At 48.0% G+C, this 14,730-nt stretch overlaps 1 protein-coding gene across 1 annotated transcript in view; it reads right to left on the bottom strand.

The window, feature by feature from the left end:
- Positions 1–1,267: 1,267 nt before the first annotated feature.
- Positions 1,268–14,730, bottom strand: part of LOC122612401 — a 44,156-nt gene continuing 30,693 nt past the window's right edge. Inside the window, exons 3-6 of the mRNA XM_043785987.1 lie at positions 7,041–7,250; positions 6,651–6,880; positions 2,638–4,385; positions 1,268–2,514 (exon numbers count right to left, since the gene is read on the bottom strand). Coding sequence (XP_043641922.1) covers positions 2,355–2,514; positions 2,638–4,385; positions 6,651–6,880; positions 7,041–7,250 — 2,348 coding nt within the window. The 3' untranslated portion in view covers positions 1,268–2,354. The remainder of the gene's footprint in view (positions 2,515–2,637; positions 4,386–6,650; positions 6,881–7,040; positions 7,251–14,730) is intronic.

Consider the following 14,730-nt stretch of genomic DNA (forward strand, 5'->3'; position numbering starts at 1 on the left):
TCGCTTCAGAGCTTACAATATCCTCAAATGCGCAGGAAATCTCGTAACTTCTCAGTAGCCCAGAAGTATGCAAAAATTTTGAAGTCTATAACACGTAACTTCTCTTCCGCCCAGAAGTATGCAACAGTTTTGGAGTCCGTAACTCGTAACTTCTCTTCAGCCGAGAAGTATGCAACAGTTCTGAAGTCTATTACGATATCCATAAATAAGCAGCTAGTTTAATATGCTGCGGCCCAGAGATATGCCATAAATTGGAACCGCTTCACTCCTTCCCACGAATTTTAATTTAAAAGTTTGCGATAACAAATGATGCACATCCCCTCCACACACACACACGTGTATTTAAAATAAGAAATAATGTTGTGCTGATTTAGTAACCGCAAGGAACCCAACCCCCAAGCAAAAAGAAAGCATCCAAGGAACCATACCCACGGTATCTGCGAATGACTGCGGGATGTAACAAAGGCGAGCGAAATAAAGCAATGAAAATAAGTAAACTTTGGCGCTAATAAATTGTTTCATATCTGCGGCCGAGATGGGTGGGTGGGCGGTAGATAACTCATACGCCCCGTGCCACAACTCATGCTCGAAACGAAGCTAAATGTGCTGCTCATATTGCCATTTTTTCTTCGTTTCCCGTACATATGCATATTTATTTCCTCCGCCGCTTATCAGTGCTTACGAAAAAGTACAAAAAAAATGTGAAAAAACCCAAGGAAATAAAGCAAAGATCTGGCACATATGAGAAATCGCCAAACACATTACGACTGCAGCAGCACATTAGCCCGCGGCATCTGAGGAAAATGGAAAGCATTCTTCCCATCCTTTCGGCCAGCAATGCACTCCCTAAGAATTTATGAACTCCTTAATGATGTGCCCTGAAATTTGGAATACCCCTCTAAAAAGGTATTGTTACAAGGACCAACATTTGACCACGTCAGTAGTCTAAAATTATCTCCAGTCATTTATACAGAATAGCTTTATTGTTTATGCTGGAAATAATATTATCAAAATCAAAATTATACTTCGCGCTATCAAGCTATTTGTAGCAACTATCTATATCCGCTTACTGAAACTGATATATATCCGGCTTACAAAAGAACACAGAATAGCAAAGTTCCATGATTTTAGGGGCCCCACTTCCCTCTGGCATAAAAAACTCTCGGCTTGAATTTGACATTTAAAATTGTATTTATTTAATCATTTAATAATTGCTGGGGAATATATTTCTATTTATATTATATATAAAGATGTGTGGATGTTTCACTGTGTGTGTCTGTCTGTGTTATTTGTGTGTCTGTATGTGTGTGTATCTGTGTGTGTGTTGGCGTACTGATGCTTGCAATAAATTACAATATTATTTGAATTAAGTTTATTATCTATGTAAAGGCTTACGAAACTAATGGAACAATTTGTAAAACGTTTTATTTCCGTGTGTAGATTTAGTTACGTGCGGTTTGCATCGAAACGCTCCATGTGGAGATAGCAACGAATGCTTCCAATCGCATCGAAGCTGATTGGTGGCTAGATTTCGGGGGTTGGTATTAGATACCAAGACTTCGAAAGCAACGAATGGTATGTTATACACTCTATATGCGGTATCGAAAGGGATATGTGCTAGGCGAGTGGGAGGGGAAGGGGGGCTCTCAAATAAGGCAGGGCAACTAAACGTACTGGTACTGGTAACTGGTAAGTGGTACAACTCAAACTCAACTTACGGGTAACTTAGTCTGCAGATACAAATGCAACTTAGGCCGAAACAAATTCACAATGCTCAAAGAATGCGTACCTAGGATAACATACATTATATACAGATCGCAGATCGCTTCATCTTCTACTTCGTCTGCGGTTCTCGAAACTTGGCTTTCTTTGGTTTGCTTATGCTTAACGAGCTGTCGCCCTCATTCTATATCAATGGCTAAGAACTAGGTAGTTAGGTAGTAGTAGAAATAGAGAGTTGTATAATGGATACTGGGCTAGAGTCCCTGCGTAGAATCTCCCCACACCTACAAATTAGTCATACTGGTTCATGCAAGATGGTATTACTCGTAAAGTGGGCTTGGGCTTTATCTATTTGCTCTAATTTCGCTAGATGCTCCTGGGCAAATGGTAACGCGTAACTGGGTTAGTTAGTTCTCGTTCTATAATACTTAGAGTTCACTAGTCTAGGGGATTACATATTATGAGCTATCGTATATGGTATAGTATTTGTCATAGCTGCAGCGGCATTTCGGAGCTGCTTAAATAGGTTTTTTTCTTTTGTATATGGTTGTGTGTGTGTCTCTCGTTTAGCTATTTACAAGAAGAAATGCTGCTAATTTTGATTTCAAACTCCGGGCGGCACTTCCGCCATCCTAGTCGCGCTCCTCGTACTTGGGCACAAAGGAGCCCAGTCCGCCCAGCTGGGCGCACTGATTGCTGTCGTACAGCGACATCTTGAGGCGCTTGCACTTGGCCCTTCGGTTCTTGAACCAGAACTGCACGTTTTTGCTCTCCAGGCGCGGGAACTTTTGCCTGGAAACAAACAAAGAAATAAGGGAAAAAGTTAGTCTTACATTGTTTACTACATTTTACATTTAAATTCTTTTTTAGATGCCTTTATCTACAAAGTAACAAACAAAAGGATCAGATGCTCACCTATATGGCATGGTGTTCAGGTCCTCGGTGTACTTGAGGATGAGGTTGTGCGAGGGATGCGTGTTCATGGCGAACCACTGCTCCAGCTTGGGCACCTCGGTCACCGGGTCGATGAAGGTGCGGTTCCGCTTCCGGCGCTCCTCGTTCGAGATGCTCGACAGGTTGAGGCCGCCGCCGCCCATCAGGGCGTTGGGTTGGATGCCGGCAGCGGCCGCTGCAGCCGCCGCATGGTGATGCGGATGTCCGGCGGCCGCTTGACCGAAGGCCGGGATGTAGTGGCTCATGTACATGAAGGACTGCGAGAACATCGAGTTGGGGACCATGGGAAAGGGCAGCTGGTCCTTGTGGGGCACAACACCGCCGGCTAGATCCGGCGAGGGTGAGCGGAACTCGTCCAAGTGGCTGGCATCGTTCTCGTTGTCCTCCTCATCCTCGTCCATGTCCAGGTCGTCGTCCTCCTCCTTGGGCGTGGAGCGCTTGGGTGTGGAGTTCACCTCCTGCTCGTTGTGCATGCTGCTGCTGTTGTTGTGGTTATTGTTGAGGCTGGCATTGACCTCCAGCTGGGCGTCTGCATCCTGATGCCGCTCCTCACCGTTGGAGTTCTCCTTGTCGTTGTCCAGCAGCTCGTCGCGCGACTTCTCCTGCCGCTCCTCATCCTTCACACTGCCGTTCATGCCATCGCTCTTGGCCTCCTGTGCCTGCTGCTGCTGCTGCTGCTGCTGCTCCCCCGCCTCCTCCTCGTCGTCGTCCATCAGCGGCGAGCTGCGATGCCGCTCGTGGGTGGTCAGCGAAAGGGGCAGTTGCGGCGTGTTCGGCCTGCTCTGCTCCTCGTCCATGTCGTCCGAGTGCTGCGACATTGTGTCGATGTCCTCCGACTTCAGGCTGAGCGGACTCTTTAGGTAGTCGTGCGACATGGACAGGTTGCCCATGCTCATCGGCTGACTACCAGCACTGCTGCTGGAGTTCTGCCCCAAAGGGGCATGCTGACTCAGATAGCCATTCATGGCGGCATGACCCAGCGCACTGATCGCACTGCCCAGACTACCGCCCCGCATCTCGGCCCGCTTCTGTGCCGCCCGAGCGTTCTTGAACCAGTAGACTACGTTGTTCACATCCAGGGGCTTCCTGCCACGCCGCGACTCCAGGGCATTGAGCTGCACCACATACGTCTGGATCTGCTGGCGCGAGGGATGCGGATTGTCGGCGAACCACTTCTGCAGCTTGGGCAGCTCCATCTCCGGATCGAAGCTGGTGCGCATGCGAGTCTTCTGATTGGGATACGGCGGACCGTGTCCACCGCCGCCGCCATGATGGTGATGGTGGTGCATGGACGCGTGCATCGGATGCACCAGCATGCTGCCGTGATGCCCCGGGCCCGGTGCCTGTCCAGCGCCCGCATGGTGAGCAGCCTCGTTGGCCAGCAACAGGCTCTCCCGACTGCCCATCGAGCCCAGGGGATTACCGCCCGCCGCTCCACCGGCAGCAGCGGCATGAGCCGCAGCAGCAGCCGCCGCCGCCATCGCCGTGCCCACCGGAAAGTCCATCTCGCCGGGCACGGCCACTGGAACGGGAACCGCCGACGGACCCGTCATGAACGGCAGCATCTTGGGCGTCATGGCCGCCGCCTGGGGCGAGAGCTGATTGGACCACCACTGGTCGAACTTGCGACGCAGCTCGTCGGAGATCTCACCTCCTGGCAGCGCGTAGGTGTTCTGGTGGGAGCTGCGGCAGATCTGGGATAGCGTTACCTGGAAGGGAAGCATAGGAAGACCACATTTAGAAAGCCACGTACAAGGGTTATGCTTATCACCTACTTATAAACTGTATTTTACTCATTAGTAAACCACTTTGCAGATAGATAGAATGCATAATCGTAGAATCTATTTGGCAAGAGCATGATTCACGGGCACGAAAATGAATGGAAACATTTCGGGGTCCCCAATTGTGATTGTGCTGATTGTTTAATTAGGAACACCTATTCTATTATAAGTGCTGCCACGCTCTGCAGTCATATGATGGTTATGTGGTAAATGTGGTAAATCAGCGATTCGATCATCACTTCAAAGGTGGTGTGTTCCGTGTGGAAATCAGGGGAAAATGCGCGGGATTAGTGGGTGTGGGGACAACAGCCTTGGACAGGGGATTGCTTTTGCACTGAGCACGGAGCACTGAGCGACTGTCAACAGTAGCTGGCTGCACTAAGACCCCAAAGTCCGCCGGTCACTAAGCGGCTGTCATAAAAATCACAGTCGCCGGTTAGCAAACGGGGTTCTGTTTGTGGCGGTAGCTCTAGTTGTTGCTGTTGTTGATTTGTTGTCCGGCGAACTCAAGTGGCGGGATTCACTTAGCCATAAATGTGCGAGTGCGAGTGGCAGTCGAAAATTGCCTACTACCAGATACCTGAGCGATACCACGCCGGGCTGATATTAACTATTAACAGACAACAGAGCCACCGAGTTGAATCGCGTCGAGTCGAATTGAATCGCAGCGCAGCGAAGGCGATAAATAGATAGTCCCTGATACCTGATAGGCAGCGACACATCAGCTTATGGCGATTAAAATTGAATTTACCCAACAGAAATAGACTCGCAATGCGATGCGATGCGATGAGTTGCGTCGCTTTGAGTTGGCCAAAGGGTAGATTGCCATGGCGTATTAAATGCTCAAAGATACTGCTTTGTCTCCCAACTGCTGGCCAAGATAATGTCTGGCTCTTTCGGTGGTTTTGCCGTGGCTTCGCCTCGTTTTGGTTCCGATTTCTGTCTGTTGGTGTGTCTATGGTGTCTGTGGTTCTTTCTAGCGTCGCGGTGGTGCTATCAGCTAAGGAGGCGCCCCAAATCACTTAAGCTGCTCAGAACACAGGCCAACTGCCGGAGGGGTGGGTGGTTTTAGGTGGGTTAGGTGGGCGGTGGGCCTGGTGGGCTGGTGGGGCAGAGACACCTAATTGTAAATAAAATGGGCTGGTTGACGCTTCTTACGTGGCGGGGTATTATTAAATTGATTTTCCTATCGCCGCACCCCAAAGCAAAGCAAAGCTCCTCCAGCGGACAGTGGAGAGCCATCGCGATGGGCTCGAGGTGTCAGACGGCGAATGTGGAAATTATGGTAAATGCTTATCATGTGATTAGGTGCCTTGCCTTGCTTCGATTTGCTTTAATCAAGGGGGGGTGGAGGGAGTGAAGAAGCACTGGAGGGGCTGGTGGGGGTGGAGAGGCGGTGGCCAGGCCAATAAAGTCGCAATATCAATTGAAGGGTATTTCTGGCCGTGATTTCGTGTTGTTCATCGCCAGCGATAGTGTACGGCCCAATGATTTATGGCCTTAATGCACCGATATCGCAACACCCCCTCGCTCACCCCTCCCCCCTCTGCACCCCCACGGAAGTGGGTCATGTGAGCCATGCACTGCGTGCCCCGCCTGCTGCAGGATTCCCAACTAAGCCTTCTAAACCGATTTCAATAAGGCACACAAAAGCCACACACATACATACATATGTACATATACTTCGGCATACTCCTGGAGACAGGAGACAGGATACAGGCGAGCAAGGAGGCAGCAGCGCAAAGCTGATTAAAATGAAAACTATTGCAAAAAAGGATTAGTTAAGTGAACCAAATAAATGAACTCGGCTTAACAAAATTTCTTTGTAGTAGCTATCAAAACATTTTCAATGAGTTAAATATTCCGCAAGCAGACAGGACATGCAAAAGTTATAAGTATCCTTCTCTCTGAGTGTGTGTGTGTGTAAATGAGTGTGCATGTGTGTGTGTGTGTGTGCTCATGCCTCGCATCACGCAAATTAGCGTCGCCACTTCACTTCTCTCATCCGGAGACATTTTTGGGCAAGTTTAGCAAACTCCAAGACGGATAAGAGCGCTGGGGGGAGTTTGGCGTAAACCGCTTATGCATCATTATAGAATTTCGTCGTCTTAGTGCCGAATTTTAAGTGAAAGTTCAAAGTGAATGTCTAATTGGCAGACGGGCGGAAGAAAGGAACGGGGGCTGCAAACTCACCTCATCCAGCGGACATCCTGTGGAGCGGAGCACCGCATGCGACTGCAGCACCAGCAGCTTGAGCAGCTTGTCCTTGATCTCGCCGAACGGCGATGTCTTGGGCCGCAGGATCACGATCCTCAGCGTGATCACGGACGTCAGTTCGCCCACAATATCGCTCACGGGCACCGCCGGGTTGTCCGATATCTGCTCCAGGGGAATGGGCTTCCAGTGCTTGATTATTAAGGAGCCTGCAGGGAGATAAACAGGATGGAGTTGTTATTCAAATGCTCATTTCTATAGTTCACTAGTAGCAATGCAGTGTAAGTTAGAACACTGACTATCCTGCCACCTTCTACTGGTAGCTCCTTGAAGTGGGTGTCCTGGTCTAAGCCAGGACAGGACACTCACCTCTGGCTGTGTTGGCCACCTCCTGGGAGTAGCCCAGCCGCTGGAGGGCGGTTTGGACAATCTCGCTCCAGGGCGTGGCCGCGGCGATGATCACGTAGCTGTCGGTCTCGATGTTGGGGCGCCTCTTCCAGGGCTGGCGAGTGTCGATGGTGAGGGAGGCGTGCAGCGAGTGCACCGACTCCACCACACAGTGGAGTGGAAGTGATTTGGCTGAAAGGAGCAGAAGGAGTGGCAAGGAGGCGGTTAGAAATGTATAGTAGTAATATTATTATTAATAATAGCGTCGAGTGGTGTGTTTAATAATCGGTTTAGTTCAGTCTAGTTCCAAGTGCAAATCATCGACAAATTAAAATAAGCAATTAAAACATATTCGCAATGGGGCATTTCATGCAGATTGATGCAGATTGGCTCCACACCTCCACACGCACGGCACAATGGTATTAAAATAAATTATTGCCTGTTGCGGTTAGCCGCAAATGGTTTTAGCCGCTTAAATTGCCAAACCATTCGACCATTTCCACTGTGGGCAATGGCGAACTAAACTTGAAATTTGAAAAAAAGAAAATGGGTTTTTCAAAATTATGAATTATGCTCTTTCTTTCGATAACGCTCTCGAAAACTAACTCACCGCGCCACCCGACCAATTATTGAAGGCTTAAAAATAAAATGGCCAAATGCATAGAGCATAGAAGTTATAGACATTATGGCCACTGGAAGTGGGAAGGTGGGTTGGTGGCAAGTGGGCGTGGCCAGGACCAATTGAGGGGCTGATGGGCGGCACACTGCAAATAGGCTTAACGCCCCAGGTCCGGCCAACATAATGGTATTATTAATTATTCCAATTATAAAAATTGTAAGCAGCCAGAGATTGGCGAACGATTGGCATTTGCCGGGTCCGCGTTGCAAGCTGCGAGCGTTTTAAAGAACAGCGATGGGTTGGGGGTTGAGGGGGCGGAAAATCGAGGAAAATCGCATAAAATCGGACCAACCGAAAGTTCAGCCCAATTACGTGTGATTTCCATGCCATATTTTTGTGGGCGGCGTTCTGTTGGTGTGTGCGTGTGTTCGTGTGTGTGTGGGCCACGCAAATCTTTTAATTGCCATGAAAACCTCATTGGGGGCCATCGGCATTAAAAATAAATACATCAGCCGCTCGCCGCGTCGGCTGTGCCGAGTTGAAAAGGAATAAAGAATTCAACTACAATGCATTGTTTGTCACCTAGAACTTTAAGTGCTGATGGGCGCGAGGTGTAATAATAATCATATTAAATTCAATCAATTCGAAATATTTGCCCAAATTCGTAATATTTGCGTGCTATGAACACAAAAATGCTGTCCACCATTAAATTAGCCAGCTGCTCTAAACGCATTGTTTTGGGCCCCCAAAAACACCAAATGTTCTCGATGGCCATGATGGTCATGATGGCCCAGAACTGGTCATTAGTGCAGTGGTCTGGTTCCATGGATGAAAACTCGTTGTGCGGCCTGTGCCAGCGAATTATAAACTCAATATATCCATTATCCATGGAGCCATGATTTGATGGGGCTAAAACAAAAGCGGATTTCGTCCACCTGCATATGTATGCGTGTGTCTGTGTGTGTGAGAGTGTGTGTGTGGAGGGTGGGTGGTGTGTTGTTTAGTGGGTGGCAGTTGCGTTTAGTGTGTGGTGGTCTTAGCGGGTGGATGCCCAGACCACCGAGCAGCCAGTAATTGTTGCATCTGAACTGGCATTTCAACAACCACTGGCCGGGTCGGAATTGGAATCAAAATCGGAATGGGAATTGGAATCGGAATCGGAATCAGCAGCTTTAAGTCACCCGGGCCAACGATGGCAGACAGAGCTTATCCTTATTAGCATTATCAGTGCCACTGGCAGGAGGCAAGTAGCAAGTAGCGCAAGTAAAGGAGACAATCTGAAAAAATGGTAAGTAATCGAGACAGTCGAAGCGGGCCAAAACAAATTGAATTAAGCGCGGAGGGCAGAACGGTTGCAGGGCATTAAATCTTGGCGCGGCAGGCAGACAACTCCGGCGACTTCTACTACTTGGCTTTCTCCACCGCCCCCCCCCCCCCTTCAGTCGGTAAGCCGACAAACGATTTGTAAATGAACTCTACTTTGGCAGGGGCTAAGGGCTAAGGGCTAAGACGGTATCCATCCGCCCTTGTTGGCGAATCGAATTCCCGCGAACCGCCACGCGGCTTAAGATTTATTAACCTGCATCGATGGCAGCACCAATAATCGAGTTCAGTCATCGCAATCAACAGAAATTGGAAAATTCCCAGCTCACCGAAGATGGCAGGTGAAACTGCCAGGAGCAGTTTTCCCTCCCCCTCTTTAAGGACTTAAAATCTGGTGAAAAGTTTCCAGAAACATCTCATGTGCATAAAGTATCCAAATTACCGGGCTGGCGGAAGGGGAAGGGGAAGGGGAAGAGGAAAAGTTTTATCCACTCGACTTTCTTCTAAGAAATTGACCAATTGGCTGACCACAGGCCAACGCAAACAAATAATTATAAATTGCCCTGGCAAGGACATCAAAACGATTTAATCCTTACATGCACACAAGCACACACATATATAGAAACACACATACAGACAGAAGTTTTAGGCGGGCAGAGCTATTTAGGTGACTGCAAAGGATTACTCAAGTATCCTTGCTGGGCCGGCAAATATTTGTAGTCTTTTCTCGACTTTTTCGATGGAATAAATTGTGTGATTGTTTATTTATAGGCAGACTGCTCATAATTTACTTATTAAAATGATTTTGAGTGATTTGGGTATTTAGGAAAATTAAAATTTCAACAGGCCAAAAGTTTTAATAACCACAACGGACGGACAAGCGGACACGTGGACACGGACAGCAGCTGGATGGATGGAGAGAAAGGGTTCGTCTTAAGCCAAGTGAACTGTGGGGAAATTTGCTTATCATTGCTTGACCAGTGCAAAAAATCTCAAGGATTTCAAGGGACTTAAGTAGGCTTCCCATCGTGTGTGTGTATGTGTGTGCGTGTGTTTATGGGTGTTTTTGTGGGTGTGCGTGGGCCGCTGTTTGCAAGGAAGAGTGACCGGAAATTAAGCAATAGTCTTAAGGAAATTGCCACAAGTTTTTCCTTCACTTCACGCCAGAAAACAAATTTTCAGCATCCCAAGGGATTCTATGTGTGTGCGCGTGTGTGTGTGTGTGCATTTTTATTTACACTTCAACTTAAGTCCTACTTAATTGCAAACTGTTTTTTAGTAGAATTTTTAATGCGTGCATTTTAATTTATAATGCCTCCGACAGCTTCAGCAGCATTCGGAGCGACTTAAGAACTTTCCCCAGCACACACACACACCCGCACACACACACTCGCACACAAGCTGGCACAAAGGAAAGCCTTTCACTTGGCTGGCATCTCACACCTCTGGCTTCCTGCACATATCCTTGCCTTAGTCCCTGCGCTTTTCCCGATTTCCCAGCTCTTCTCAACTCGGCTGGCTGGCCTGCTGCACTCGCAAAAGAAAAACAAACGCATTAAGCAGGACAATAAAATGAAAATCGGTTTGCGTCTTGCCTCCGGTGTTTTCTGCTCCCCTGCCGCCGCAGGACGACGCAGGACACAAGCGAGGTAAGCTGCCTAACAACTGCCTTTGCCTTGCGGAATAATGAATACCTAGGAAATGAAAGATTAGCTATTGAAAAGCGATGCGGGGCAGCGGTGGCAAATTGCCGCATGGCCGGCGTATCGAAGTTGGATTGCCAATTAGTTTGGATCATTTAGTATTTGAAGAGCGAAATTGGGTGTACTGAGTTAACAAAGTATGATGTAACAAAAGAATATAACATAAAAAAGAAACGTTTTTACAAGCCATAGATCTCATCACAAAGTTATAAGAAATTATAACGTTTTATATAGAAGAAGTGATGAAGATATAATTGTAAAGACCAATCCCAGCCTAAGCAATCCTTGAACCCCATAACTTGTGTGTCCTCTGCAAGGATTTCGAATCTCTTTCTGTGAGTCGAGGGCTTTCGAGCCGCTTGAACTGATCTTTCACCCCCGAGAATACTGCTGTTCTGTTCCGAATCGGAGTCAATGCTCTTTGGCACTTCGAGTTCCACTTGTGCACATGCGAAAAATCTGCACTTTGCATTTGAGTTGAGTTGAGTTGGCCCTCTTCCGCTGCTTCTTGGCCTTTTGCTCTGAGTCAGAGGCGTATTTCGAGATTTGTACGCCTCTTTTTTTTTGCGCCACCGTATTTGTATTTGTATTCGTGTGTTTTTTTTTGTTTTTTTGTGTTTGAATAGGGCTTTTGGGGGGCTGGGAAAACATGTTGAAACTTTTAAGCGGATTATAATTAATGCCGTGAGGCATTTTCTTTCTTTTTATCGCCGACTGTTCGCGTTTAGCGCCCTCATCGGCGAACCAATCGAAATCCGCCCAGTCGGATACAACCGGAAATCAGGAATCCTTTGACTCCAGCACTTGGCTCCTCTGCCGCCCAACACTCCTTCGAGTATTTCGCAAAGGACATGGTCGGTCGGTCGGTGGGGGAGCCGTAAATGTTAGTCAAAAATAATCCTAATGAAATAAGTATGGCCCGTAGCGGTAATTTATTTGAATCCTTTGCCCGAACCCCCGCTTTTTTGGCCCATCTCAGCTGCTAAATTGGCCTCGGCCTCTCGGGTTAGGCTTTGAAATTGTCTCAAGTTCTGTGTTCTTGTTTTTGTTGCGCAATAAATTCATTTTTTGTCCTTAGACATGTAAAACTATGCAAAAGGGACATGTGTGTGTGTCTGTGTCTCTATGTGTATGTGTGTGTGTCTTGGACTTAATCCTTTTTGTTGTTTGCTTCATATGTTGATTTGGGACCATCATCAGGTGAGCTTTCTTTTGCCGGCAAAAACGACAGGGGCCAAACCTCAGACGAAGCGTTCGAAAATCTTTGCAGGACACTCACACACACACACACACACACGTACCCCCGACGGCAGGATGGCCAGGACTCTAGTTAGTTCCAGGTTGTGAATGGATTTTCTTAAGTGGTTCTAAGCTTTGTCTGTGAAGCAAACCAGAAAACATGCTTATACATGCGGCCAAGTGGCTGAAGAGTTCAAGAGTCCAGGAGTCCAGGGGGAGTGGAGGGGAGTAAGGAAAAAGGACTCTAGTGGCATTAGCAGGCTGCTCAAGGAGCTGCAGCACTTCATTAGTTTTGCGAATTTGCGGACAGGGACCCTGAGACAATGGCCAACTGCGAGGCCAAACGATAATTGAATGCACAGGGGGTTGGGCTATTCTTGGTATGGTTTGAGTTGGCGAAGCCATGTGCCAGGGACAAATCCTTACAAAAGGATTATAATGTGTATTTTTCGGCCAAATGACTCTCGACTCTCGGGCGAAAGCAATGCGAAGTTATGCAATCGAACCGAGCAATGCCAAATTGATGGCAGTGGGATTAAAACGAGTGCAAGAAGTGAATAATTAAGGCGCAAAGAATGTCGAGAGCTTAAGGACTCGCCAGCATCTCAGCATCTCGACAGCTCAAGAGCTCGGCGATGCAAATAAGCAGACATTTTTGTGGAACCGGATTAAAATTATGAACTGCAGGATAAGGCCATGCGTGCACACACAAGGACGACCGCTCGCCACAAAAGGATTTTCAATTTGTCAAATTCTATCAAGTGGCCGGGAAAAGGACGTCCAGGCAGCAGCCACAAATAAGGGATTTAAATGTCGATAATGTCTGCAAACAAGCGCTGCCGAGATAGAACTCCGAAGGGGTTTCCCCTCTCCTTCCCCCTCGGGGTTGCATGTCCAAAAATCAACCAGAAACCAGTTGAACCAAGCATAATCACTGGCGCAGCTGAAAGGGGAGGGAGGTGGAAGAGCAAAAAAAAAGGGCCAAGCCAAAATGGCAACCAAGAAATCGCTCATGCTTCCTCCACATAAACCTGCTCCGACTGCGTTTGTTTTAGCCACTCCGAATTGACCAAGTGGGCCACCCACTCGGCTGGGACGTATGGGATCCATACGTGAGTTCCAGCAGACAGTTCCAAAGACAAAGCCACACACACACAGACACAGGGGCGAGGTGAGGGGAAGTGCAACTGCAGCAGAACCAAAGGCAACCTTAATCACTTTAGTTATCAATATTACTTATTTACGTTGCTTCTACTTAGCGCTTAAGACGCTTTGACTGTGTGACTGAATTATAGGCATGCTCATGTATGTATATACAGTATGTATGTGTGTGTACACATAAATGCATAAATATGCTAAGGGAATCGGCTAGCATTACGTTTAAATCTTCCTGCTTAAAGCCAAACAAAGTCTCTGGTCGGCGGCGGCGATGGCGAAGGCGAAGGAGCACAACATGCGATCTGTGCCATTGATTCAATTAAAGCGGGCAAAAGACTGCGAACCGAGAAACCAAGGCGCTATACCCCTCTTACGACTATCTGATACCCATTGTATTTTTTATTTAATATTCTAAGGGTCAGTTTAATGAGGAGTTCTGTTTTGATTCAAAGGTAAGTTGTGCGCATTCTGATTTATACAACAAACTTATAGGTAATATGCACTGCCAAAGTTTTTGTTAAGATATTGCAACTAAAAATTTAATTGCTTGCCCTTGTTAATACAATTAATAATCTTATTTAAACATTGCACAGCCTCAACTTTGATTTAAATGTATTCAGTAAGACCTCCAGTTTGCGGAGAAAGTAGCTCTTAAGGCGGAGTAAAATAAGTATACGCCTAGTGGCTGTCTGTCTGATTTAAACCTTCTCGCTGGCGAATCAGGCAAATGAGAAGGAGAAGGAGGAGGAGGCGGAGGAGAAGGAGGAGGATGAGGAAGTTGGGAGCCCGTAAGGAGCAAGGCTGAACAAAGGCCATATATATCACTGTATTGATTAATATAATCCGCTTGAAGACGCTGCCAGCCACACGGCGAATTAAGTTACATGCAGCGGGGGCAAGGTGGCAAGTGGGCAAGAGGGGGCAAGAGGGGGGCCAAAGCGACCCCCTTGTTTCGAATGGTCCGCTCCTCGGCTCAACCACCTGCCACAGTTTTAAGTACAAGTTAATGGTGCTTATGCATATTACCCTTCCGCCTCCGCCCCTGCCCCGCCCCCTCAGCGCTTATTAATACCCACAACTGATTTTTCTTCCCTGCCCCGCTTGCTCGTATTTTCCGTGCCGCTGAAGTATTTTAAATCGATCCAATGGCAAAAGCGTCTTTTGTATTTGCTGCCTCTGCGAATGCGCGCCGGCTTAATCCGCTGCCAATGAACTGCAAACTGGTGGCGGAGGGCGGCAGAGGGGGGTGGCGGGCCGAAGGAGCCGCCAGATGAGTGGCTTTACAGAGGCGGCGGATGGTGGGGAAGGGAGAGGGTGAGGCTCGGGTTTATTAGTGGCCCACAGACGTCGACGATGTCCTACTCAGGAGGAGGAAGCAGAAAGGATGTCGCCATATCGCATTGGTATTTTGGCATTTGGGCTTTGTCTGGACGAGGGACGCGCGGCTCCAAGGGGGATCCGAAGGGGGGATCCAAGGGGTCGCCCTCGGAGGAGGATGAAATTTGATCCGGCTGCGGTGAGCGCGTAGCATTGTATTTGCATTAAGCGTAACCTCGCCTCGGAATCGGAATCGGAATCGCAAGCGGAATGGGAGTGGAGATGGGGATGGCAGTGGGATTGCGATGCGGAG

This window comes from Drosophila teissieri, chromosome 2R, assembly GCF_016746235.2.
Source record: "Drosophila teissieri strain GT53w chromosome 2R, Prin_Dtei_1.1, whole genome shotgun sequence".
Lineage (NCBI taxonomy): Eukaryota > Metazoa > Arthropoda > Insecta > Diptera > Drosophilidae > Drosophila > Drosophila teissieri.